The 27,063-nt window shown below is 40.1% G+C and overlaps 1 protein-coding gene across 2 annotated transcripts in view; it reads right to left on the bottom strand.

The window, feature by feature from the left end:
• Positions 1-26,345, bottom strand: part of LOC102305954 (collagen alpha-1(XVIII) chain) — a 58,793-nt gene extending 32,448 nt beyond the window's left edge. The window contains exons 1-2 of one of the 2 annotated variants that reach the window (XM_005943669.3): positions 26,073-26,345; positions 25,899-25,981 (exon numbers count right to left, since the gene is read on the bottom strand). In XM_005943669.3, the coding sequence (XP_005943731.1) occupies positions 25,899-25,981; positions 26,073-26,110 (121 nt within the window). In that variant the 5' untranslated portion in view covers positions 26,111-26,345. The remainder of the gene's footprint in view (positions 1-25,898; positions 25,982-26,072) is intronic. The other variant, XM_005943670.3, reaches the window with a different exon arrangement.
• Between the last annotated feature and the right edge of the window lie 718 nt (positions 26,346-27,063).

Below are 27,063 nucleotides of genomic sequence, written 5' to 3'. Positions count from 1 at the left end.
AACACTGCTATCTCTGCAAGACAGAGAATGAGTCTGCCTCTGAATAGAAGAAAGTGTCTTTAAGAGTGACTTCAAACTCATGAGAAATGTTGGCATTTCCCATAAAATTATGGCCTGGATAACAATGTCACATCGCTGGCGCAAGCCATACTTGCAAGGCAGCTGTATGATTGTGTCAGATTTTTCTGCCATTTCAATGATATATCAACCTGACACAGATTATATTCAGGGAAATGTTTCAATAGTTTCATGAAAAAACTGAAGAATTCTGATTTCTTTGTTCTGGATTTTGGCTTCTTCTCCTACACCAGTGCTGATGTGGAGGTTCTGTGTGCAGTGCTGGTATTCATGGTGCAGAGCTTTGGTGCATAACAGTGATGCCACCAGTGGAGCAGGCATAAATGAACCCACTGTATCTGGGATGGGAGCTGGGATAATCAGCACATGTCCTTGTGGTGTGTTTGGAAAGGGGGGGGGGGGAAGGGACTGCATCCATCCTTTCATAGCTTATAACTTGACTTACAAGTAACAAATCAATAACCAGCTACTCATCCATGGGTGACTCCAACTTCACCATCTTAAACAAGTTAACTATTAGACATATGCTCCACTTGCTACAGGCTTTGGTTGGTGCGTGCTTGCAGCAGATCTCCAGAGCAGGTGGAGGACTACTGTTGCTAGTTGCATTGCATGATTGTGGCAATATGTCTGTGGCAAAAGAAATAAAAAAAGACCAAAAAATAACAAGACATGTGACTTCTTCCTCATAATTGTGTTTTAAGACACAGGACTCATAATAATCAGTAAGAGAGTAACAAATTCCACAGGCTGAAAATGAAGATAAATGCAACCGTACATGTATCTGTGCAACTAGTCTTCTTATTAGAGAAAAGCCCTCGCCATACTGGACCCAAAATAGAGCAATGCTTTACTAAATCACTTGAGTGCACATGTGGGTAGCGTGTCCATGTCCGCAGTGATTGTTTTTGGTGTGTATGAGATTAGAGGATGAAATATGGTTAGGGGGCCATAGCTGGTTTTCATACCAAATGTATAATCTGTATTTCAAAGATAAAACTATTTATTAGTGGCAGTTTATTTTATACGATCAGGAAAGCACACAGTACAATAATATAGTCTTTTCTCCTAAGTGAATTTGCTGCTTGAATCCAAATATCCATGTCATGTCATGGAGATTTTGATATTTTAATATAGGGGCAGCATGGCGGCGCCGTGGTTAGCACCGTTGCCTCACAGCAAGAAATTCCTTGGGTCAAATCCACCATCTGGCCTTTCTGTGTGGAGTCTGCATCTTCTCCTTGTGTCTGTATTGGTTTGTTCGGCTGCTCCGGCTTCCTCCCACAGTCCAATGATATGCATGGGGTTAGGTTAATTGGTGATTATGAATTTGCCATAGTGTGGGTGAGTGAATGATTGTCTGTCTCTCTGTCTTAGCCATGTGACAAGCAGGTGACCTGTCCACAATGAACCCCGCCTGTCACCCTGCGGCGGCTAGGATAGACTCCAGCCCTCTCTATCCCCTGTGACCCTGAACTGGATAAGCGGAAGAAAATGGACTGATGGATGGAAATCAAAATATGCAAATAGGAGTCCATCTGAATAAAAACTGATGAAATTAAACCACAGATCTCTGCAAAAGTTAATGAAACACTCCAAGTAACGCTTTGTGCTTCTTTTTTTCTTAAACTGATGCCATCTGTTTAATAAATCACACATTTACACACAGACTTGCATAATTACGTAAAAATCCCCTTAAAGCCAACTTTCACACCTCTTCTTTAATATAACGGGGTCAGGGCACTTCCATCACCCACAGCTAGACAAATAACAGCAAACACTGAAACGCTCTCACACTGACAAAATACATTGTGGGTGGGTGGATGCACCTTGAAATGGTTCTTTTTATTTTCTTAGGAGTCACAAAAATTTGGTGATGATGGATACAGTCTGAATGATGCCAGTCAAAGTTACTCAGCTGTCAGTTAGTCTGCGATGGTTTGAAATGAGCTGTCATATCTGATCCAGGACTTTAGAATCTAATCAAACCACTCAAATCTTTTCACATGCTATGACAGGAACCTCACCAGATCAGACACATATTATATATGTGCACAAAATCTTCTCTCAGCACAATGATCCCATGACAAATACTCAAACCTTATGCAACCACTTAGAGATGAAAGGCGTTGCTGTTACACAGCAACTTCTCTGTGGCTTGGAGTCACACCACATCTCACAGAACACTCATCTCTCCCTGACTCGAGCTCGCCTTGAAATCATTTTAACCCTTCACTTTTCCAGACACCTTTTAGCTTTAATGAGTCGCACTGTTACTCAGAGAAAGGCTCATACAATCCCAGCGAGAGTCCTCTCTCGCCAGCAGAGTTTTAAACATTAAATATTTGATTTTCCTCTAAATGAAAGGAAGACAGCTGCTAACAATTTTGTCATCAACAAAAAAAATCTAGAGCCAAAAAAATATTAAAGTGAATGACGGCTAATTCAAAAGATATGAAATCAACTGCAGATATGCATGACTGGTAATTGTTGTAAAAGTTTGTTTGTCATATTTCCAGCTTTAGTGCTTGGGTTTGATTTAATGCTCAGATCAGATTTTGCTGCTCACGTTGATTTGTGGTCATTGTCAGATTCCAGTGTTAACCAGTCACAGTCCTGAACTGACCAACATGAGCAACAAGACAACTTCTCCTGCTTTATGCTGTTGTACAGACATAAAGACACAGGCCACTGAAGGTTTCCAGTTGATGTGCAGCAGAAGCCATGGCAGAGAGGACGAGGACAGAGAAAGACAACCCTTTAATGAAGGCTTTTTTATGGAGCAATGGCTGCTTCTTCTGGATGGGTGTATGTGTGGATGCAGAGGGAAGAGCCAGGAGGTTTTGGATCATGAGCTGATTGGCTTTGCTGAAACTGATTTCATCCAAAATTTAAGGATGTGAAGGAGCACTTAACTACATCTGTCTACATAAGTCTCCTGGCAAGGCTGTTCGGTTAAGCGAGTGACATAAAAGTCAAATGAATTCTGATTTTCAGATTTAAAAAAACATTTTGAAAAAGTGTCACATATAAGGATCATATTCAGGCCCTAGAGAAACATTCTCTCTTTCTTTTTTATGGACTCTGACAGTTACTTAAAAACTGTTTGATTCGGAAAAGGGGTTTAAAAAATTCCCAGATAAACATGAATTTCCATTATTTTTCCACACTACAAGTGGTTGGGCCTCCTAGATATAATGAAGACCACCCACATGCAGTGGATTTATATTTAGTTTCAGACAACTCGATCAGTTTCCTACAATCTCATTTTGAAACGATGAGATGTTGATGAGAGCCAGTTAGCTCTGGTTGTTCCCGTCTTGTGTTTCCCTACAAGCAGGCTGCTCGGGATGTTGTGGCGGTCCTTGATAAAACCTAGATATCAGCTGGTCTTTGTTTTTCTCTGGCTATCCAATCCTACTGCAGCTGAAGGGCAACTTAACCAAAGACTGAAAAAAGTGCAGATCTGTTACCACGACACTGAGTTCACTGATGCTGCTGCTAGCACAACAAGGAGTACTATCACCTCCAAAGAATGAGGTAGAAAGTGATAAGCGTGTCGTGGACATGTGGCTGTCGTGTTCAAGGAGAAATGTGAGGTTCGTATGTCTCAGGAATGAAGTAGCACCTGCATGTGTGGCTCTCCTGTATGTTAGGAATGCGATGCTCAGAAAAAAGGAAGCCTGTGTGCACAGGAACAGACTAATGCACAAAGAATGCCTCAAAGTCAGCAAGCTACCAGATTTGTTCAATTCAGTGCGGCATTTCAGACGAGGTTTATCCGAAACAGACAGCTTGTGGTCGATAATGCATCTTTATTTATTGATCCCAGAGGGGAAACGGATTACACGGTGTTGCAAGCACCTCGCTGCAGCAACCGAACCACAAGCCACACATGGAGACAATACTGTGAAGATTATGATTTGTATGGGAAAATGTCTCCTACTGTTTAAAGTCTGGATTCACCCAAATATTGGGAAAAGTCTTTCAAATGCTATTTAGCCACAAAGATATAGGCTTGGTTTCTGTCTATTGTAGAGCCAAACCGAATCTTGTTTGATGCACTAAAATGAAGAAATGTGTTTCAGTGTCAGTGTTCTGTAATCCCGTTTTCCTTCTGTACATTACTGCAGGTATAAAGTCAGGATTGCAACAGAGTACTGTAAATTCCCCCTAGATAAACCATGAGGGAGCACAGTTACAATAGAGTCCTTCATATATTCAGAAAGGCAAACAGACATCACAGCCAAACGCGGTTTCCGAAGGGGGGGGATTTACCTCTTACAGCTTTAATGTACAGCAGAGGCATGAAAGGAGCTTGTTCCCAGCCCCCCAAAATGTCAGGATGACCAGGGAGTTTTCTTCATCTAAAGAGACTTTTGCAAAAGTTACCAACCTTTGCAAAAGACGAAATCACACAACATAAACTATTGAAAATGTGTAATATTTAATGTTTTGACTTTTTTCCAAGTTATGATGACAAGCAGTTGGCTCCAGCTGTCCTCAAAGTGGCAAGATATTTTCCACAATAAAGCCAACAATGAGTTCATGCTCTAATAGCCCCTGAAAAAAGGACATCAACAGCACAGCTGATTATCCTATAAAATGGAAACAGCATTTACAGCCATTTAAATTCCAGCAGCTTGTAAGACGAACCAGATGGTTTACAGGAATCTGAATAAATCGTGGCATCCACGCTCATGGAAAAGAGCCATGTGCGTATCTACTGGTATTTTAATTATATATGAAAAAAACCTTTACACCGTTGCTTCCCTTATTAAGACTCCATTTGATCACTTTTATTAACATACAGGACTGTACAGTGGAGCCAGCCTCCACCAGACAAGTGAGAGAATCGGACAGCAAAATTATTAGGCAATTTCCTGTTCAGATTTTTGGAAACTTTTGAAATAACAGAGGAAACAGGATGCAACACGCGTTGCCTGATATTGAGTAAACGAGCTGCAATTCCCTATCAGTGGCTGATTACATGCACAAAGTACTCATGTTGCAGCTGCGCAGGAAATAAACTTCAGTAATCCAGCTGGAGAAGAAACAAAATGACCTGCCTACACAAATTTATTGTTACCAGTAATCATATCCAAATATTGTGTGCAGAATTTCATAACAAATCAGTTTTCCATGACCCATTATCTTCTTGGCTTGGCATCTAAAACAAAACCTCTGCCCACATCCTCAGATAAGTCCTGCTCAGAGCTTCGGCCATCACTGGTACTTTGGTGCAGTCTGAACGGTCTCGGTATGCAGGCATACGCTGCTAGTTCCCATGAGTGATAAAGGAAAATCCATCCTTCTGTTTTTTTTCTGCTTATCCAATTCAGGATCATGGTTGGCTGGAGCCTATACCAGCTGTCATAGGGCAAGAGATACTCCCTGGACAGGTCGTCAGTCTATTGAGGGACTAACACAGAGACAGATAACCATTCAAATTCACACCTTTGACTGATTTAGAATTGCTAATTAACATAACATGAATGTTTTTGGACTGTGGGAGGAAGCCAGAACCCACGCAAACATGGGGAGGAAACAAACACCACACAGAAAGGCCCCGGCCTTCGAGTAAATTCAAACACAACACTGTGCCATTAAAGGATAAATAAAAGAAAGTGCAATTATTTCATTCGGCAGAGGACAATGAACCCCAAACCAGGAATGTTTTCAAGGAAATTCTACAGTAGTCAAAAATAATATAATAATGCCAGGGGGAAATAGGCTGCATGGAGAGCTAATGATAAGTGGATTTTGTCACATACAGTAATACAGACTGGAAACACCGTGTTTTAGAACCAGTTTTGTTTCTTCAGTGATCATGACTGTTGTTGAGTGCAGGGGCAGCTTCATCTGAAAATCTACAGCAAGCAATTGCAAAACTGACAACTCTTTTTAACACGTTTATCTAGCCACAGCTAGTATAATGCAGTCCTGAAATGAACTGAAAAGTGTTGCAGTTTTGTTTGAAAAATGTTGTTTTTGTTCCCAGTGAACAAAAATTTGCAATCCAAGAAATGACTCGCTGTACCTACCGCAGCAAAATTAGGCAACACATTCTCCCTGAACCCCGTTGATGCCATCTGCAGTAATAAAACCACCAAGCTGTGATTCGTTATTACAGAGACTACACACCATGATGCTTTTCTGCTTGTCTGAAAGCTTTATAAAGACAATTGTCTGTGCAGGTGAAAAGTGTCCAGTTTGTGGACCTCACCTCAGTTTTACACAGAGTTTAAAATGAGAAAATAAGCTGCAAAAGTGAATGCATTACCAGACTGAAATCTTGTTTTAACAAGTTTTTTTTAAAAAGCCCACACTTTGCACATGGACACAACAGGAGCCTTATGTCTGTTTGGTAAAGTGAGGTCTGGAGTCGGCGTTCAAGGCGCTGAGGAGTGAGCGGAGCGCATTCTTGTGTTTCATCCAAAATTCATCTCGGGGAGCAGGGCAATGAGGCAGACCAGCTTCTCCTCAGCCGGTGGTCTTTGTGGACTATGGCCCACTTAATATATGTTAAATGGATACAGCGGAAAGCTGTTAAAGATGCACTGACTTAGGTTTTTTGATCATCTCTTTGATCAACGCGCCACCCGTAAATTGCTCAGTTTGTACACTGTTTGCATTAGCATAAAACTGCAGAGGATGTGGACTTGAGTCAAATGGGTTATGCACATTACAAAGTAACCACCGGATCCATTAAATATTCACAAAGCACACAAATAGCTGACTGTTAGGATGCATTACGGAAACTAAAGTGCAAATTTTTTGCCCTTTAGTCTCCCCAAAAGGAGGCAATAATTAAAAATCACATCAACATCCGTCCAGAAGAAGCTGTGCTGCAGACTGCCCGATGCTTAAGTGGAGTTTAGTGGAAATACTGCTGCATATTTTACAAAAGGTTAAAAGGTCTAAGTGTGACTAAACAAGACTGTGGAAGAGGAGCATGCAGTGCTTTCTTAATGAAAACAGGGTAAAGCATCTCGGAGCCGGGGGGGGGGGTCATGAAGGTTAAAGCAGAATGTGCCTACAAGGTCACGATTCACGAGATGTTAGACTTCAAAAACCTTGTTTTTCTATGAAAATGATAAATTTGCCAACATTAGAGTTGAAAGCTAAGAAACCTATTTGGCTCTGTAATACAAGAATTGAGAGTGTCCTGCAGATCGGGACCTGTTTTGGTCAGAGTATGAACCAGTGACTCAAGACTCTGGAGTGTTCCCTTTTTAAGTCAAAAGACATGACAGGAGCTGGGTCACTGATAAGGGTCTTTTTTCTCCATGTCTGTACAAGCTGGCAGATCCGGGGCTGAAGAGAGCCAAAAGACAAATAGTTGTGCAGTCAAGTTAGCAGTGCCAAGTACACACTGTCCTAGCTGTAACACACATGCATGCAAAAACACTGTGGCCACCTCCCTGCTGCTTCAGAGTTGTTGTTTTTTTATCTTAAATCTCAACATGGGGCACCAACTTGGCAGCATTGGCAAGAGAACAGTATCAGCTTTGTAAAGTGAAATATTTCATGAATTCTTCCCTCACTTTTTCACTTAAAGCCCCCGAGGTCAGGTCAGTTTTTAGTGAAACGCCAGGGTTACATGCTGTGTTGAGAGGCACATTTTTGTTTTAAAAGACAGGAAAAGTTCAAATTTAACTTCCTAGAGAAAAGATTATGACTCCTTAGTCAATGTAAAAAAAATAAATAAAAAAAAAAGCCTTTGTGCGAGTGATATTCAAGTACTGTTCACAACAGTCAAATTCATTACCCTCTCTTTACATATTTGTCTGACTGAAAATGCCAAAAACAGCCAGGAGAGAGATAATGTTCCCGACAAGCAGTCTTGCCAAATTTTAAGGTTGCTTATTTAAGAAAAATCTCGGAATCATTAAAAATCCTCAATAGGTGGAATGATATTTTATGCTGATAACACATGGTGGCAAATAAATTCTATGAGAAATAAAAACCTATCACAATATTGGGAGTGAGACAGGAGGACCAAATACAACAGAACCTCATCTGGCTTTTTCCACACTCGGCGTTGATATCCACCTGAATGACATGAAGGCATTTAGACTTCATTAAAAATTGATGCAGCACATAGCAACACCGCAATCAAAGAAAGCTTGACTCAGTATCTAACTTTTGTCTTGTCCTGTCTTTGCTTCAAGAAAAAATGTGGTAGGAATGGACTCACATCGGCTTTAAGTTAATTAGAGCAACTACAGTGTGATGTTAAAAGCGGATGTCTGCATGGTTCAGATGTCACGGGGCTCCGTGTAAATGGCATGTTGTTTCGGCTTACCCCAAGCTGTGTTTAACCAGCTGTAGAAACTGCACTCTGACCAACGTGTCAAAATAATAAAATAAAGTGTCAATTTTTGGCAGCTTTCCCCCAGATTGTCTACTGTTCGGTGCAAGGATTACCTTTGCGAAGTATCACTTCACCATAAATAAAGCAGAGAGAATTATGTATTAGTTGTTTCTCAAATGAAATGCGAATGAAGGAGCAACAGCAGGAGAAAGAAAAATACGAAAGAAGACAGGCAGTGATAAGAATGAATAAGATGGAGACAATCGATCATCAGTTCAAAGAAGCCAAAGAGAAGGTAAAAGGCTTCTTTCCCACTTAATCACCTGCAGCCTTTTGCCATTGCTGTGGTTTGTCTCACCTCCTGTCAGAAAAGAAAAGCAAGAATTGGACACAAGGAATGGAAAAATGCTTCCTGGTTAAGTGACTGCGATGAAATTACCGAGTAAGACATACTGTAAACTCAGAAGGATCAACATCTGCAACTGAACACAGCCCTGTGACCTTTTCATCTTCATCCATATCAGCTCCTCAAGCCATAAAGAAATCCCTTAAGAAGCCTTTTCCTTGTTTTCCAGGGATGAAGGCCAAGGCTCTGTAGGCAGGCTAAGGTTTGTATTCATCACACAGGGGACACTCATGTAGCTTATCCAAAGTGTTCCTGCAGAGGGAGGGTGTCGGGGTGGGTGGGGAGGTCTGAGCGATACCATCTGCTTTAGCTCTGCAGCGCGAGTTGTTGATTACAGTTTGAAGAACGGGCCGTCGGCCAATCCACTTGCAGTCGAGTCCATTCACTGACTTAAGTGTGGCTGTATCCAGCGGCGCCGGTGGACTGTCACAGTTTAAAGACTCTTGACCATCCCAGCTGACCCAGATGACCTTGTGTTTATTCAGTTATTTCCACTCCAGTCACAGACCTACAGAGCTGCAGTTTTAGTCAGCAGAACCCTTAAGAGGTTCCTGTTTGTCATACAAACAAGGGCAAAAAAGACAGTGTTTGTCATGCAAAAGGCTTTGCACATGACAAAGAATAAATAGATAATAATAATAAATAAATTTTGGAGTTCATGGGTGCTGCTGGATTTAGCATCTGCCAGGAGAGTATAACCTGTCTAAATGAATGGGCATCTGTGAAAGAGGGTATGTGAGCAACCCCCAAACCTTGGTCTCGGGGTGTTTATTCGTGAATTCAAGGTCCTAGCATGGTACAACACAGATAGCTCGTAGGTTATACGCAGAGCTTTGCAGACCCACGTTTATATCTTGCAGCCATTTACTGTCATCTGAAGGCTGTATCAAAAATGCAGACTAGTTTTTAGGTTAGGTCCTGCCTACTCCTTTGTGAACCCCACAACTTCTTTTCAATCAATTTGAACATACTGCTTTTTGGAGGGCTGAATGCAAGTGTCTCTCTCTAGCTTCTGAGTGGTTCTGAGTTCCCATATGCCTTCTCTCTGCATTACCAAAGAGCTAAGATCCCCTGTAAACAGACACAAAGTGAATCCACAGTCAGTTAAGGGAATTGCGGTTTATCAGCATGTACAGATATGGTCATTTTAGCAAGGTCCTCACAGAAATGATTTTCCTAGTTTGTTGTAAAGAAATCTGACTGGTCTCAGCAAACACATTTAAAATAAACTGGAGGACGTCATCAACGAGTCCCCTTCTGGGTCAAGAGTTGATTTATTGCATGAAGCCCTTTTGATTTCCACATTACTGTGAGTAGTTTAGCTTGGATCTTCCACAGCTCTGTTGCAGCTCTCCCTCAGACATCTGCAAAGTTTTCTAAGTTATTGTGTTTGATGTGAGGATTTGCAATTATTCCACTACTTTGTAACCAATGTTTCAATGTGTGCAACAAACTCTCAGACAGAGCTATTCAGGTGGATCTTTCCTCTTTGCTCAGTTGCTAAGTGATCGCTTCTTAAGTCTACAGTAGAAAGCACCACACCAAAAATCCACTGTGGATCAAAAAATAAGTTTCAGATTAAACAACTATGCAGCTGTTTTGCATCCCAACAGTTGCTAAATTGGGTCAAAATGCAGTCCAGGTTCATCCTGGGGAGGAAGTGACCCCAGTCCTTGACCCCAGTGTCTTACAATAACCGAGAACACTCAGCAGCTGTTAGCATCATTTGTCAGGTCAAAAGCAGGTCGAGCTCATTGGCTTGTTATTTTAGTGTATCTCCACTTTTCTCCTAAATGTTAAGGGTGTCTGAGTCTTTTTAAGGAGAACTGTATGCAGTTTGTTACAAACAAGGGTTAGAAATGACAGATGGTATAATTTACCCTAAATCTAACATGGATCTGCAAAAGAGACCGTGAGAAGACTGAGAAGAGGATAGGACAATCTTCTTGTGTTTGAAAATAAAAATCAAGCAAAGGGCAGGATGAGACAAAGAGTGGATAAAATGTGAGTAAAAGGTGTGGAAATAAGGCTTCTATCTTGCAGTTTTGATCCCCTTATTTCCCAGGTGCCTGCTCTTCTTCACCTCTGATACTGTATGTAAGAGTACACAGATTTGGGATTTTGTGTAAAAATAAACTCATAACCACCTTCCCAGCAGTGCAGGTGCAACCAGTGGCTACACTAAATCAGTCAAGCTCCTGAAATACCCGAGAGCCTGTACTGCGTCTGCTTCAGCTGATCCTCAGCAAGATGGCTACATTGGCTCCGTTTTTACAGCCAAGGCTATAGCTTTGGACACATTTTATGTTCCATATTGTGAGTGTGTCCATGAAAATCCACTGAGACCTTTGGTATCTCAATAAGCTCTCAATAAAAAAAAGAAGAAGAGGAAAAAGAAAAAAACTGACAGATTTTAACAGAATATAGTGGATGCTAATGCAACAGATGGAAAGACTAATGTAAATCAGAGCCATGACATCCTCACCTAACCCCTTTGACAGTTTTAGGATAAAAAGGGGGAAAAAAGGAGAACAAAACGTTTTAATTTTACAGAGAAAACCTGTAAATCCTTCCATTTTATAAGATGAAATTAGCGTATATTCTTTTTTCAAATAAACTTAAATCTTATAATGAATATTTGGTAAAACATTTATAATGACTAGCTTTCCATACCATATGGGGAATTTTTTATCTTGAAAGGGAAATCAAATCCCCAAAATGTAAGTTTGTGTCCCTAAAACAACTATTTCACCTCTCTAATAAAGAGTCTTAGACTTGCCAGATGAATCCAGTTGACTTATGGAGCTATTGTTAATGTAACCTAATCCAAAAGCAAATGTTGCAACTGAGCCTTAGTTCAGCAAAGCTGTGTGTGCTAACTGTGTGTACTTTTGCATGGGTGTAAAGCTTTCCAAAATTAGAAACTGGCCTCCTCTGTCACTCTATAACAGAGGAGGTTGCACATAGCTGTTAAAAGCTTAGAAAAATCTGCAAGTGCTTGCTGGCCCTCTGACAAGGTCTTTCATCCTAACATCTGACCTGGACGTGACTTCCTCATCCAAGACTAACTGACAGCATGACGATGTTGTGTGATTTGCACATACAGAGTCTTGAAAAAACAAATCTTCAGGATTTCAGACTTCAGGCTTTATGTTGCGATTCATCATGGAATGGGACTTTGCAATGTCAGTGTTTGACATATTGGAAGATTAAGTCGTCAACTTTGTTTTGATTTTACCGCCAGCCATTGCCATAAATAATCACAGGTGTATTTCTCCCTATATTCCAAGTGCGAGGCAAAATGAAGGTGAAAATAAGGATTCAATGCCTTTTGTTTGTCAGCAAGCTTATGCAAAAACTAATGAACCATAATTCATGAGATTTGTTCGAGATGTGGAACATGGACAAAGGAAGAAACTGTTTAATTTTGGTGTGGATCCAGATTGCTTTGTTTAAAACTAACAGGATATGGCATTAGCCTTGGCAGAGGATGACAACTCTGAGTGCCCTTCAAACTGCTCCAGTCTTTCATGGAGCAGTTTACTCCATGAAATGTGTATAAATATAGGTTAGTAAAGCAAATTGGTTTCAGCCCCTCTGCCTTGTACTGATGCAACATCCAAATTGGTAACAAATGTTGAAAATCCAAAATACCTGTCAGGATAGTTTGGAAATATATGAAATCACAAAGAATTTGCTGCTATATGACTATGCAGCTCTTATTATGGGATGCTTTTATCAGATGCTTTGATGTAAATATTATCTAAGTTCTTCCAGTCTGATCAGATTTGACCTGATCTGATGAGAAAGCTCTCAGTGATAATAAAAGGGTGTATGAAACAACTGAGATCCATGTAGTGCAGTCATTTATTGTTATTATTTCATCCATTCTTATCACTTAGTTGTGACTAAACAATCCATCATGTATTTCTGATGCCCTATGACGGTCCAGGAGAAAGACTAGCCTAAAAAAAAATGTTCTGTGATCTCTCTCTGCCTGCTATGAACTATAGAATTGTCAAGTAACCCTTAAGTACACAAAAGAAGACTTGATATATTAGGATAGGGGCTCAGTATGAGTTGCCAGACTTTAGACCTTGGAATGAGGAAAGCAAGAAGAATGAACATTAGTAAAGCCTGACTCGCATCAGCAAGGCTGAAATATTGGGCCATACTAGCAATTTGCCAGGATCAACCAATTTGCCATATTGATACTGACATTTGTAATGGTCAATAAATGAAAATTTAAAAACTAAAGCAGTAAAGAAGTTAGTGGAGAATTTGATTTTGATTACGGTTCAGTCAGAACAATGCGAAGGACTTTACTTCCTCTTTGAAACATTGGAGAAAGACATATTTGCTCGATCTCTACAGAATGAGAGGAAATCAGAAAAATAACTTTATGCTAGCTGTGCAGCTGATTCGGATTAAAAATTACAACATAATAGAATCATCTAGTTAAAAACTATGTAACTTCCGACCAGACAGACCACTAGGTTTGCCTGACAAACCACAGGCACAATTTACCAGCATTTCACTGTTGCAGTTAATTTCAGGCTCTGCTTGCCAAATACATCCTGCTAACAACCACGATCCTTCCAGTAAAACCATTGCCTATAACTTCCCCACATTCCCAAGTTTCATTGTGCTTTCATGGGTAAACACGTCACAATAGAAGGAGGTCCATTTGGGTGGAAAGATTACTTCATGCCGTGACTATTCATGCTGAGTAAACAGAAAAACACTGCTTATTATCTCATGAAAATATGGTGAAAGCAGCTCCAGTATTGATATAAACTGAGTTTACTGCTCTTTAAAAATTATCCAACACGTATTCTGCAAAATGGTGACTGTGCCTAAAAACCCCCACATTTGGGCGTTGTGGCCCGTTCTGACTTAAAATTGAATGAAATACAAAAGAAGGTGGTGAAACATCGAGGAAATGGCATTGTTTTGTAGAATCAAAGAACAACATAGTAACTAATGATTGCTTACATTTATGTGGAACGGCCGGATCTGCTTTGCTGTTTTTCCTCTACACTTTGCTATGAGAGGCTGTTGAAATGTTTGGGAGCGACACAATGGACGGCTTATGGCACTGACAAAACGGCTCTGTCTGACCCGAAATTTGATAAGTAATCTCATGACCCCAATTAAGTTGTCATCTCTGGTTTCTTGTTGATCTAAAAGCCTAGCCAATTATAGTTAAAAGGTAGACATTTTCAATTAAGTGCAGTGAAAACATCAAGACTGTTCTCTGGGGCTGAACTTGCTCTTGAGTTAGAAACCTTTTGGGAAGATTGATATGTTTTTCTTTCTGCTCTGGTCAAAAGAAGCTGTTGAAAGCTTTAGGGGTCTGGGCACCAGCCTGGGATGTCTGATGTTGCCTGAGGCATTGAGTGATGACAGCATTGTTCAACCAAGACCTGAAGAAGAAGAAAAACAAACGTCTCCAAAGTCACCTAGAGAAGTACTTGAAGTTTCTGTCCAAGCCTATTTGCTACTATACTACTAGCAAAGGGTTTAATCAAAAGAATTATTAAAGATAGGTTTTTCACATCAAAATCAACCTTAAATTACTAAAATTAGGAACTTTAGCAGTATAGAGTTCCACTGCCTTTACATACTTAATCAACAAATGTTTAAAACAGTGGTTCTGAACCTGGGTTCGATCGAACCCTAGGGGTTCGGTGAGTCGATCTCAGGGGTTCGGCAGAGCCTCCGCCGTGACATGCACGGCTCATTTTGTGCACCAGTAAAAAACATATCTATGTCTTGAATTTGAAAAACATCATATTTTATTTTTCACTAAAGAGGGGTTCAGTGACTGTGCATATGAAACTGGTGGGGTTCGGTACCTCCAACAAGGTTAAGAACCACTGGTTTAAAATAACAAGAAAATGTGACTGTATCCTTGTGTTTTATCTCTTAACCTAACACTGAGGATAATCAGAATGTGATAGCAAAGCTAAAAAGCTTTAAGGCTAAATAGAACTACTTTTAGTTAACAAACATATTCATGTTAGCTTTTGGATTGCTTTGCTTGACAGCAAAAAAGATATTTCTCATTTTCAAACTGTGGTGATACAAGTACGAAGTGCAGTTTTATCAAAAGTGGACAAACACATCTAAAACACATAAGTTGGTGGAGAAATAATCAAACAAACACTTCTCTGCTCAGACCAAAATGGGGTCATCTTAAATGTTTCAGAACTGAGGGCAGCATTGTGCTACAGAATTATGGGTAATCTAGCACTGGCGAGGATGACAGAGCACACAGAAATGGAGAACACCCAAGTGCTCGTCCTCATCAACACTCGAGCATTTTGTATGGACATTTAGAAGCCCCGTGGGAGTATCAGAAAACGTTCTGACCATTTCAGATGTTTTATAATTACACTTGATTGACAAAAATTGCAGAGAACGCAATAAGTGTGGACACGCCTTGAGCTTAAATGATGCCGGATACAAGAAAAACAAATTCCATCGTTCAATACATTTCAGCCAGAGACGTACAAAACAAATGTGACTCATTACAAGCCCAAGACTTCAGTCAAAGCTGGAAAAACTGAAGAAATCAGATTCTAGATGTTTGACTTGAGTTGTAAGAGCACACAGGCTTGGGGTTATGTTTACTGCCCTCTAAAGCAGCCCACTTAAAACCCACAACCAAGCTCCAGTCAAACACTTTTTCTTTGTAAATGTGGAAATGATCCTTAAGCTTGCATATCCATTGTTCATTGTATCTTGCCTGCTCTTAAACCACCTCATATGCTGCAACAAAACAGATTTACTGTCACTTATTTATTTATTCATTTATTTTTGATGGAAAATGATGGAAAGATACTTATGGTTTTAGCGAGGCATGAAAGAAATAGTGTAGCACGTGCACCAACATAGGCACTAGGAGTGCTAATAAGAGCTTAAGACCAAGAACAGCAGCAGAGAGCAAACCACAAACCAAAGTGAGAAACTGACACAGACCATTTCTTTTATTATTGTTGATGATTGCATGTTAAAGAAAGCAAATAGAGAGAAATGGCATGAAAGACTCAAGAAGAGAGGGCCTGAAACTGAGACAGATGTTTGTTGATGTTTACTTGCCAGTGGAGGTGAGACAATGAAGGTAAATTGAAACCAAACCATCAGCTAGGTTTGTGTTGCGATTTTCAGGAAGTGAATCGACAGCGTGCTCACAAACATCCCAGCTGCAGACCAGCTGAGTGTACACAGACACCGCCGCTAATCCCACCACCCACTGTGAAATAATCGAGATCCTCCCTACAGATTCTCTCCGGGAAATACTTCTTCTACGACTTCTCACCATTGCCTGTGTTTATACTGATCTCACAATGTTACACTTCGGGGTGGCAAATAGAAACACCCATCCTGCTCTAATTTCAGTGAAATTCATCAAAAAAAGGCATCATGCAGGCCTCCTTTTAGGAATCAAGCAGGTGGTGTTTACATGGGGTAAACACAAGAACAAGGCAAGAAAAGTTAAAGTATTCAAAGTTCAGGTTTCTGCGGTGACGAGTTTAAACATGAGAAGTTCTTTGAAGTCTGTTTTTATTTGTTCTGCTGATGACCACAAGCCATCTATCAGCTAGACAGGAGGCAAGAACCATGGAGGTTCAAGGCTGGGACAGTATACCAGTGCAACAGCTGAACTGTGGCTCAGTACACCCTACTTAAAGTCTGCCGAGCGTGAGCAAAGATAAGAAAAAATTGAAAAAAAGCAAAACAAATTGGATTACACAACCAAACATATGTAGACACCATATGTATACCATACCTCCGTCCTGCATAACACAGAGATAATGCATGATTTGGTGTGAAAGAATTCAATAGCTTGCACAGAGCCCTACTTCAATCACACACCTTTGGGATGAATTGCAACAGCATCATGCTTTATCGCCCATCATCAAAGCCCAACTTTACTTTTGTTCTTTTGTGTCAGAATGAGAGAGGATCCCTGCAGCCAAAATCCTGCGTGAAGCCTTTGCAGAAGAGTGAAGGCGGTCCCAGCAGCAGATAAATGTCGGTCACTTTGGAGTGAACGGAAACGTACTACCTTTTCAACAATTGCGGATGATTAGTTAAAGAGTCGATGTTAAAGTGCCACCTTCAGTCCCCTTGGCTGATGGAACAAATTGGCTCAGAATGAATGAGCAACACATTCTTATCTTCACTAACACCATCATCCTGGTTCAAAGCAGGAAACAAGCTCGAGGGTAAAGGTGGTCTTTTTTTAGAGCGAAGGAAAGGAAAACTGGAAAGGAAAGGATGCCTCATAAATCTATCCTCACTGATGACTCCTCTGTCATTACAAATGCCCTCCTCCTGCAGCACACACGGTAACAATGTGCTACATACCTATACAACAACATGCCCTTATACAGGCAAGTATGCACTACTAAACAAAAACCCAGTAATTTTCTCATTGCTATCCATACAGAAAAAGCACTGTGGTACATTAATGACACCCTCAATCCTCACATGCAAGCATGTTTTTGAGACACAATGCAGTTGTTCACTCTATGACTTCATCACAGACTCAGATGCTCCTTTGCACTATGACAGGGCATGCCCTCTCACTCGTCCCCACACAGCTGAACAGACACCTGCTTGTTTCGACTGCATCTTTCCGGCCTGACGGACAATTTCCATACTGTTAGAAATTCCATGTTTTCACCCATTGGCCTTCTGTAGTGCAAAAGCCAGGAAGCTGGCCTCTCCCAGAAAAAATAAACATGGCGATTCAGACCACATTACATTGACATTAATTGGAGTTTTGATTCACCTCTAAGCCCTTCTGACGACAGCCTTTCATCATCCCATTGCCTACACGAACACGGCAAGACTTACAGGTTTAGATTCTGAGTCATACTTTATGCAACATACACAAACACATAATGTATTGTGGTTCAGCAACATCTGTTTATAGCTATAACCATACTTAACTACTGTGATGTTCCAGTACTTACTGCAGAGCAAGTTTTTTTCTCTGGCTTTTGCCATTAAACAGCTCTTCAAGGACAGACAGCAAAGGTACTTTCTCAAAGGTACTTCAATAACAGGGGTTTTCATAAAAGAAGATTTTTCTTAATATTTTTTCAGTTACCTTCCAATCAAAGAAATCCAGTTGTAGCATCTACAGCAGAAGTGATGTACAACCCATGAATGGTCAACCAGGATGTCACTTAAGATTTGGCCACAGTTAAAAAAAAGTACATTTAACACACTTCTTTGTTGGGTCCTACAGTACCTACTTTGAGTGCATATGTGTGTTCACAGCTTAGACTGTATAAAAACTAGACACAGCCACAGTGACATCTTTGGTCTCATTACCATATTGGGGTTTCTTGTGTGATGTCATGTGCACAGAGCTTAGTAGTGGTAGCAACCAAAGCAATCACAATCTGGTTGGGAAATACATGTCTGTGAAGGTTCTCAGTCATCCAGTTGGGGAATACACATTTTCCCTCGGTGATTGGCTGTCTGTAGGCCTGGGGCTTTGGAAATTATTTTCCCAGGACTGCCATCAACCTCTAGCAACAAATCACAACCGGACTGGGAATACTCATTTTTCCCACATGACCGGTGGTTGTCAACTGGTTAAGGACCAGTCTCTAGGCCTGTGTGACTGGTGTCTTTCTCACTTGATTGTACATGGTCACTGTGATTGTCACACATCCAGAATGGCTAACAAGTTCATGTCACATGGTCTTATATCTGCAAAACATAAAAACGTACAATTTTTGTACCTCCTTGTTGGCTTCATGGCTACATGTGCCTGAATATTAAAGACACAACAGTCCAAAAGCAGCAAAAGGCCAGAGACCAACAACTAAATTTCAGCTAGTAGGGAAGATACATAGCTAATGTTCATGGCGATACCACTTCTAGCTAGCTATCAACGTTGTTTTGCTGTTTTTTGGTTAATATGCATTTTATCTTCAACATCCTAGATAAATCTGTGCTAAAGTAATACTACAGTAACACTACAGTAAGCTGTAGTATCTGTAGCATACATAGTTGTAAAACTTTCTAAAATAAGTTAAACAGCATGGCAATCATGGTTAAAGGCTTCAGTCATAATGTGACTTTGTGCACAACTTGTGTGATCTCAGGCAGCACTATATTGTCAACATTTACACAGTACACTAGTAGTGTACTACATAGAAGTCTATTAATGCAAGTCTCTGAGATATGCTGCCAAAAGAAAGGGTTTATGGGAATCTATAGCAGTGGTGGGACATTTTGACCCAACAGAAACAGAATTCATACCAAGTGATGCAAAAATTAAAAAAAAAAAAAAAAAATATCAGCCAAATTTTAAGGAATTTCCCAAACAAAACCATATGTCAGAATAATTTTGGGCAAAAAAATTGTCATGGGATTAATTGTGTGACCACAAGGACTGTCTGTGTCTGTGATTTTCATGCACATTAGACTTTGCAGAGATTTCGCACGGAAAAAGGAAGGACTTTGATCTGCTAGTAACACTATAAAGACAAACTCCTGGGAATAATAGAATTCATCATTAAGGGAAAAGCTGAACAAAATGTCATAACAAAGTACGGACGTCTTCAATCTGTGTTTTTCTTTTTCTCTCTCTCTCTCTTAAATGTCATTAAGAAAAACAATCTATTTTATATTGAATAAGAGTATTGATATTTTCCAGACACAAACAGCAGCGACAGTCGGTAAAGGAGTCAAAGCGCAGAGCTGTTTGATCCTCTTCATCCAGTGCTGGATTAAAGACCAAGGAAAAGAAAACAGTTGACAACATCCAACAAAGTGTTTGCAGCTCCAGTATTGAGGATGAAAAAAACCCTTTGATGGCCAAAGCTTTGATTTAAAGGAGCGACAATGGATGTTCAGATAAGAATTAATGAGAGGTTTAGTAAAGATAAGTTATCTTAGGAATTTGAACTTGCCAACATGCTCCATCAATTTCCAAAACAAGACTTAAAAACCAAGAAGGGAGGTCAAGGTGACATTAGCGATCACACCTTTATCTTCCCACACAGAAACTTGCTATACTTAACACATCCTGTGTTTGTTGTCAGGTTTCATGCCTTGAAGTCATCCATCTCATCCCACACAGACTGCCACTTAAAATAGTGGCTTGTTTTGTCCAGGACAAATTTAGCTATTCCTGTTTACCCTCCAGGATAATGCATGTGTTTTTAGTTAAGGGTTTCTTTTGGATCACTTGCAGAGGCCCCAATACAGGCTGTATAGCAGCTTTCCTCAAAGTGTTATTGTCAGCAGCACACAGCCAGTGTCTTTGTAGCTGCGTTTTCATGGTCTCGTGTTCATTTTGAAAGATTTTAATGAGAATATTAGAAAAAGAAATCAAAAAAGACAAGATCAAGACCACATGACAATCAGTCACAAGTGATGAATGAAATACAATCCAGATGAAGACAGCAGTTGGTACAGTGGACCAAATATGGAAGTTGGAAGTAAACAGTAATAACCTGGGCTGCAGACACTGCAACAAAAACAAGCCACAGTACATCTTGAATCGGTTTGAGCTTGCTGACATATGAAAGTGTAAACAGCCACAAGAATGGTTCAACTCTTTTATCTCAAGAAGGGACACATGAGGCCACATAGTCTTATGCCTAAATGACTATAAAAGAGGGTGAATAGGTCATTTTCCAGTGTCTAAATGTTTAGGATAACTCCTCAGTGTCTACTAGGTGAGACATTTCAGGCATATCCTGCTGGGAGGAGACCCCAGAGTGAAGAAATTACATCTCTAGGCTGACCTAGAAATACCTCGAAGACCCCCTGGAAAGGCTGGAGGCAGTGGCTGGAGAAAGGGATGTTTGGGTATCACTGCTTGGACTGATGCCCCTGTGATTCACACTCGGATAAGTAACAGAAGACAAAATGATAGGTCGATACATGTAATAGTTTGCAGAAACAACTTCTAGAAGTGCAGATTTAAAGTGTGAAAAGTACAGAAATTTGTGGATTTTGTACAGCCATCTTTAACGTGCAGTTTGTGGTTAGATAGGTGTTTTGTCACAAAGTCTTGAAGGTAGACATGTGCAAGATTTTCTTCTGTTTATTTGGTCAGCTTCCCATGAAGTTCAAAGAAAAACTAGTGAGCATATTTGGTCTTTTTCATAACCTGCACAACCATGGTGTGAATTCTGTGCATGCGCATCTTTTTGCTATGTAGTACTGGAAATAATGTAATGTTTGCCTTTTAGATTATAAAAGGCAGTCTGAACTGAAACAAACTAGAATTCTGATGTGATTTGCTAAACTTTTCCTGAGCCAAAACCAAAAGGTATACAAGACTAAGTGCATTAGCAAGCTAAAGCAAACGTTTGATTTGTTATGGCAGTGCTTCCAACAGTTAATTCATTTTCATGTGAGTTGAACATTTCAGAGGAAAACATGTGTCAGTTACAGCACATCATTGCAGCATAAAAAAGCAAAGGCAGCATTATTTATACTGTGTAACCTCGTACGGCCCATTGGCAAATTTGTCACGGTTTATAAACACGTGGATGTGGTCAAAGAAACAGCTGGCCTCTCTTAACATTCGGTGGTAGTCAGAGTGATATCACCTGATTGTTTCCTTTTTGGTGACAGCTTTTGTGCTCGGACCTCGCTGTTGTGATGTTTCCCAAGAAATACAAGCTCAGTATTTTATGAGTTGACTCACTTGTCTGCTATGTCATCTTGTGGATGGAAACTGGACATTTATTATTTTAATCGGAAAATGTTACAGACTTTTAAAGCCTCAAATGTTGTATGTAGGGGTTTTTTGCTTAGCTATGAAATCACAGTTGGACAGGGCTGAGAATCTCCCTATGAAGTAGTTTTAATAACAGTCTTAATCAAAAGCTGACATGTTACCTCTGTTCAAGCCCACAATCTAGATGACCCACATCAAAACTGGAGCCAAACCAGGATCTCATCAAGTCAGAATCAAGACCAAATGGATGTGGAAATATTACATATTGCTATTACATAATGCTTCCTTATAGTCAGTGTCAGCATGCATGTATTATTAAAACTATGATTAAGACTGGATCTACAGGTTTTATTGTCATATAATAGAGTGAATTTCATCAGCTACTATGAGACCAAGGCTTTTGGATTAATAAGAGTTACACTGAGATCTTCCTCTTTTTATTGGTTAATGCAGCAATAATCCAGCGGCTTCCAGCTAAAATTAGGAGCTACAGAAGCCTGGTACTTCCACAAAGATTTATTTCCATTTCCATTGTTTTCATCACACTTGAAGTCTTCATCTGACACTGACAAATCATGATACCTCCCCAGGAAATATATCCAGCACTGTGCAGCTAAGCCTCCAGCTACAAAACCAATCTTTGGTGGTTTAACACCAAAATAGTTTTTGGAGAAAGGTTAAAATTTCAGTGAGTTAAATCAACTCTTTTATACTTGAGTGACCTAAATTGAATCTATCGTTTGGTTCTTTTGCCAGTGATAATCTTGAGGTCAGTAAAGGTTGCTTGTTTTATTGCACCCTGTTTGTTACTCTGATGCAAGTCTAACCTCATTACCCTGATGACCTTCACAGAGCAAATATGAGATAAACAGAAAACAGGCCTGTGTTTACCAGGAGAAAAAATGCTTTGCTTTGGTGTGAGAATCAATCTCTTTTAAATTCTGTTTTATTTTGCAACACGTTTATATATTTAAACTTGAGGTTTTCTTCTGGCTCAACATTTTCTCATTCAAAACAGCTTCATACAAAAGTCAAATGTGGGTCATGTGTGCAAACCACAGTCATCCCCCACCCTATTTTTTCCTATATCGGTAATATACTTCTAACAACACCCTTTAACCTCTCTAAGGACTTGCATCATGACAATAATCTTGTGATAATCATTGCCACCATTGTCTTCATCATAATCACCCTGATCACTATAATTACCCTCAGCACCAAGTTCAGTGTAATCACCACATTCTCTTATACTCACATCATCAGCCACACTGTCTTATCATCCTTCATTGTTCACTGTCCTGGACGTTTATTTTGTTTCAGATAATTAAAACCATTATCATTGGACAATAATTACCATGTGGACACCAGCTGGAGAGCTTTGCATGCGTGTACTCATTTTGACGTATATAAACCCATGCATGTGCAAGTGCACATACAGAGTTGCTACTCTATATATGCATATGCACTCATTAGTGAAGATTGAAAACAGGGAGTACCCTGGCAGGTATTCATTTATTATTATTTTGGATATGAAAACAATAGGGCTGATATTTGGATCCTTTTCATCTTGGACCAAAGTGGTTTTACAATTTATTTTTGTGTGTAAAGAGTTTCTTTACTTATTAATGGGATTTTCAAAATGGTGTTCTCAACATATTTAACTTCAAATTTAAAAGAAAATATATACGTCTACACATTCAACACAATGTCCCATTTTTAAAACCCTGAGCATGTGTGGCCTTCCACATCTTGGGTTTTTGGATCCTTGAAGTGACCACTCCAAGTTATCAGCTCATGTCAGGAAGCTGCGTTACGAAGATTCATCACACATGCACATACTGTATCAAGCATCCTTAACTACAATTACCTGCACAGCAATAATTTTGTGAAATTATTGCACTACAAGAAAACCTTGAAAGATAACAAAATCTTTAAAAGGCTTTAAAAAAGTGACTATTGTACATTCATCTCTCTCACAAATGTTATGACGGATGGTAATTAGCAATATATTGTATACTAAAGCTGTTTTATATATAAACTTTTGCTGCAGACCTGGACATGATAACATGGGAGTCTGAAAACTGCCTCACTTTTGGGGCTAGCTTAAATTAGCCATTCAAAGAACTGCAGTTTTTGGCACTGCTATGTTGGCTTAACTTTTTAGCCACTTGGTTAGTTCAAATGACTCATGTAACGCTTTAATACATAACTTATTTATTCATTCACTGACAGACGCTGTAATGTTCCAGTCATGGAATTTCTCTTTGTGTTTCCAGCTTTTAGTTCTGATGCTTCCAGCTGAAAACCATCCTTACACATTAGTAACAGACATAGCTAAGAAAAGCAGTTTGCACTATTTCACACTAAGAGAAAGGATTATATCATTTTCTCCTTTTTGAAATCATGCACAGAAACGTGAATGTTGCCACAGCGACAGCTCTGTTTAAGGATATTTACAACATGTAGCTTGGAAATATGTGTCCCTGGTGCTCTCTCGGGCAAGTGAGCCAGCGTGCGCAAGCACACTCTGCTTTTTTCCCCCTGTCTTGAAAAAGTGAATCATGGCAGAGGATTATAAATATGGCAAGAACACAAACAGCCTGAGAATGGAGCCTCTGGCTCACCCAACATCTGCAGGATCTACAGTAAAGGAAACTGGACAATGAAATCACATTTTTGAAAATTTGTTTTAGCACCACCCACCTCCTCACACACATCAACACCAGTTCAGCTTGGATGCAGAGCACATTTAGAGCTTGTTTTCATTCCCACGCGATTATATTCCATTTATCTCTTAAGAGGACATGCTTATTAAAAGTGGTCACACTTTTTTTTAAGCCAGCAGGAGCATAGGTTGTGTTTAATTCCTAATATAAGCAAGACCACTAAGCTCCATAAGGGCCACATTAGGTAACGAGACCCTGTAATCATTTAGCTAAGCCTGGACAATGCTGCTCTTGTGACATGGGGGTCTTTGTGGTTTACACAGGTCAAGCTATCCTTACAGATAACTGCAAAATGCTAATCTGGATTCCAGCACACTGACGAAAGCAGTGATGGTATATTGGCCTGTCTGTCTGAAGCGTAGCATGAAAACTAATAAAGTGAGGCTCTCCGAGATAATTGGCAATGACCGTCATCTATGACATGCACCTTCCAATGCTCAGCATTGCATCATCTTCACTCGCTTAATTATGCAGTGCTACTGAGTGCAGAGCTTTTCTGTCAATACGTACATTGTGAGGTTTTACTGGTATCCAGTTGCAATGGAAAAGAAAATCTGCAAGTCTTCCAGCACTAATTGGAAACATGTTAAAGTGTCCTGAGTGATGTATTAATCACTACAAAGAAAATCTAGGTTTAAGCTGTGAAAACAGTCCCCAGAAACAGCAAAGCACTGCACACGGGATCAGAGAAACAAGTCAGCCAAGAAATAACTCAAGAAATAATATGGAAAAGAAGCCTAAAGGAGTCTCCCTCGCTTGCATCAATGCTATAAATTTAAAAGCACTGGTTTGCCAAAGAGTTTGGGAATGCTGGTTTGTGTCCACATCCATCCATCGCACCTCCACCTCATCCTCCCTAAATCTGCATTATAATCAGTGTTGTGTAAGGTGACTCAAGAACCATCCCAACTGAACTTAGGGACCAGATCTTCTGATGATCAGCTGGTCTGTGATCACATTGACTTCAATTGGGCTTTTATGAATAGGTCTGCAGGTGGGTTGAACTGGCCTAAAATATACCCAAGTAGAGAATAAACTTTAGAGAGTGGTGAGAATTATGTCACACCAATGGTAGCCTAGTTCTCCTCAGTGTAGGGCAGTATATGTTTCTTCATTAGACATTTAAGGCTCCTTCATGTATCTCCTGCTCAAGTAAACCTGGTCTTATAACACCAATATAAAACATCCCCTAGGATGTCAAACTGGGGCCACATTTTGAACACCACTTCAAAAAACAGGCTTAAACTCTCAAGACATCTCCAGGGTCTTTGCACTTTTATTATGTGAGTAAAGAGCCTAGAAGAGTTGTAGTGAAAGGGAGAAACAACAGCCAGAGACTTAAAAGAAATCTTACGCTGTCTTTTTAAATGTGGTCAAATATACAACATTGAAAGCTGAAACATCAACATTTCTATTACTTGAACATTAATTAAATCTAAAATGTCCTAAACTACTCAGCTAACCACATTATCAACAGAATAATATTTACACACACTTTTTTTTAAGTAACAGAAAAGTCCCTTTCAGGACTAGAGTGCAACTGCTCCATCATTCATATTCAACAGCTGAAAAACCTCTGAACCAGCAGAAAGTTTGCCAACAGTAGAAAAAAAACAAAAAAAAAAACAATCAACAGCCACATACCGTCCAGCAGCTGATAGGCAGACGAGCAATGGCAGCAGAACCGGAGGGCAAGGAGAAATAATCCAAAGAGCCAGGGAAGAATGCTGCACAAAAAACACAATTTAGGAATAAGAAACCTTGCTAAAAGTTCATCAATTCAACTTCTTTACAGAAAACACAGTGGGTTTCATTTACCGTGGAGTCATCTTTAGTGTTGGTGAGTTTATGTCCATGCTAAAGTTGCCCCGTTTCTATGTGGTGCTGATAGAGACAGTGAGAGAGAGAGAGAGATGGAGCTCACTCTGCCTCGCTCTCATTCACTCCAGACTAAAAACTGCTCTTTCCTCCTCCTCTCTCTTGCCCCCTGATTCTCTCTCGCTCGCTCTCTGGTTCTCAGTCAAACAAAGGCAGCTTCAGTGAATCGGGACTCAAGGGGCCCTCGTAAAGCTGAAATCTGACTCCCAGCGTCTCCTCTATGGACCACCGCTTTCTAATCCAGCCCTCCCCTCAGACATCTCAACTCCAGATCCAAATTAACACACTCCAGTTAAACCACCCCCCCCTCCACCAGAGACACACACCAACTTTTCTCCTGCTCCCCTTCACTGGTGTGGTTTCTCTCACTTTCTCAGCACTTGGGAGCACTTTTTGTGTGTGGCCTTGACTTGCTGGGGGAAGACACTGTAACATCTGAAGCATTCAAAGCTTTCTTTAAGCAAAGACAAGAACTTCTGTCGGGGTCAGAGCAAATATTCAGATAGCTTAGAGCAGAGCTTACATTATTTGTTGGCATCACTTCAGTGCGTTCTCTTTGTCAGGTTCAGCCCACCAAAAGCAGAATCCTCTAATCCACAGCAGCACCTGGATTATTAGAAGTCTGGTTCTCCTTCCAAAAAAAATTTGGCACTGAAAATAATTTTTTCTTGTCATTTTGAATGAAATTTAGTTTCTAACATCCATCTTTTATTTTGACTTCCAAATCACTGCTTTGTCCTCCATAGACACACCCTTTCAGCTCTTCCTGCAGCAGGTCATCGTGGGCCATGTTAGGAGTTTTGTCTCCCCAGCCTCTTGTAGGTCTTTCCTGGGTTCTACCCTTTGAACATGCCTGGATGCGCCCAGAAGGAAACCTGATCAGACGCTTAAAAGCATCAACTTTAAGCCTCTCATACGTTTAAACTTTTTA

This window comes from Haplochromis burtoni, unplaced genomic scaffold (genome assembly GCF_018398535.1).
Source record: "Haplochromis burtoni strain Fernald_Lab_line unplaced genomic scaffold, NCSU_Asbu1 Contig_101, whole genome shotgun sequence".
NCBI lineage: Eukaryota > Metazoa > Chordata > Actinopteri > Cichliformes > Cichlidae > Haplochromis > Haplochromis burtoni.
This window is presented reverse-complemented; position numbering and strand designations above follow the sequence as displayed.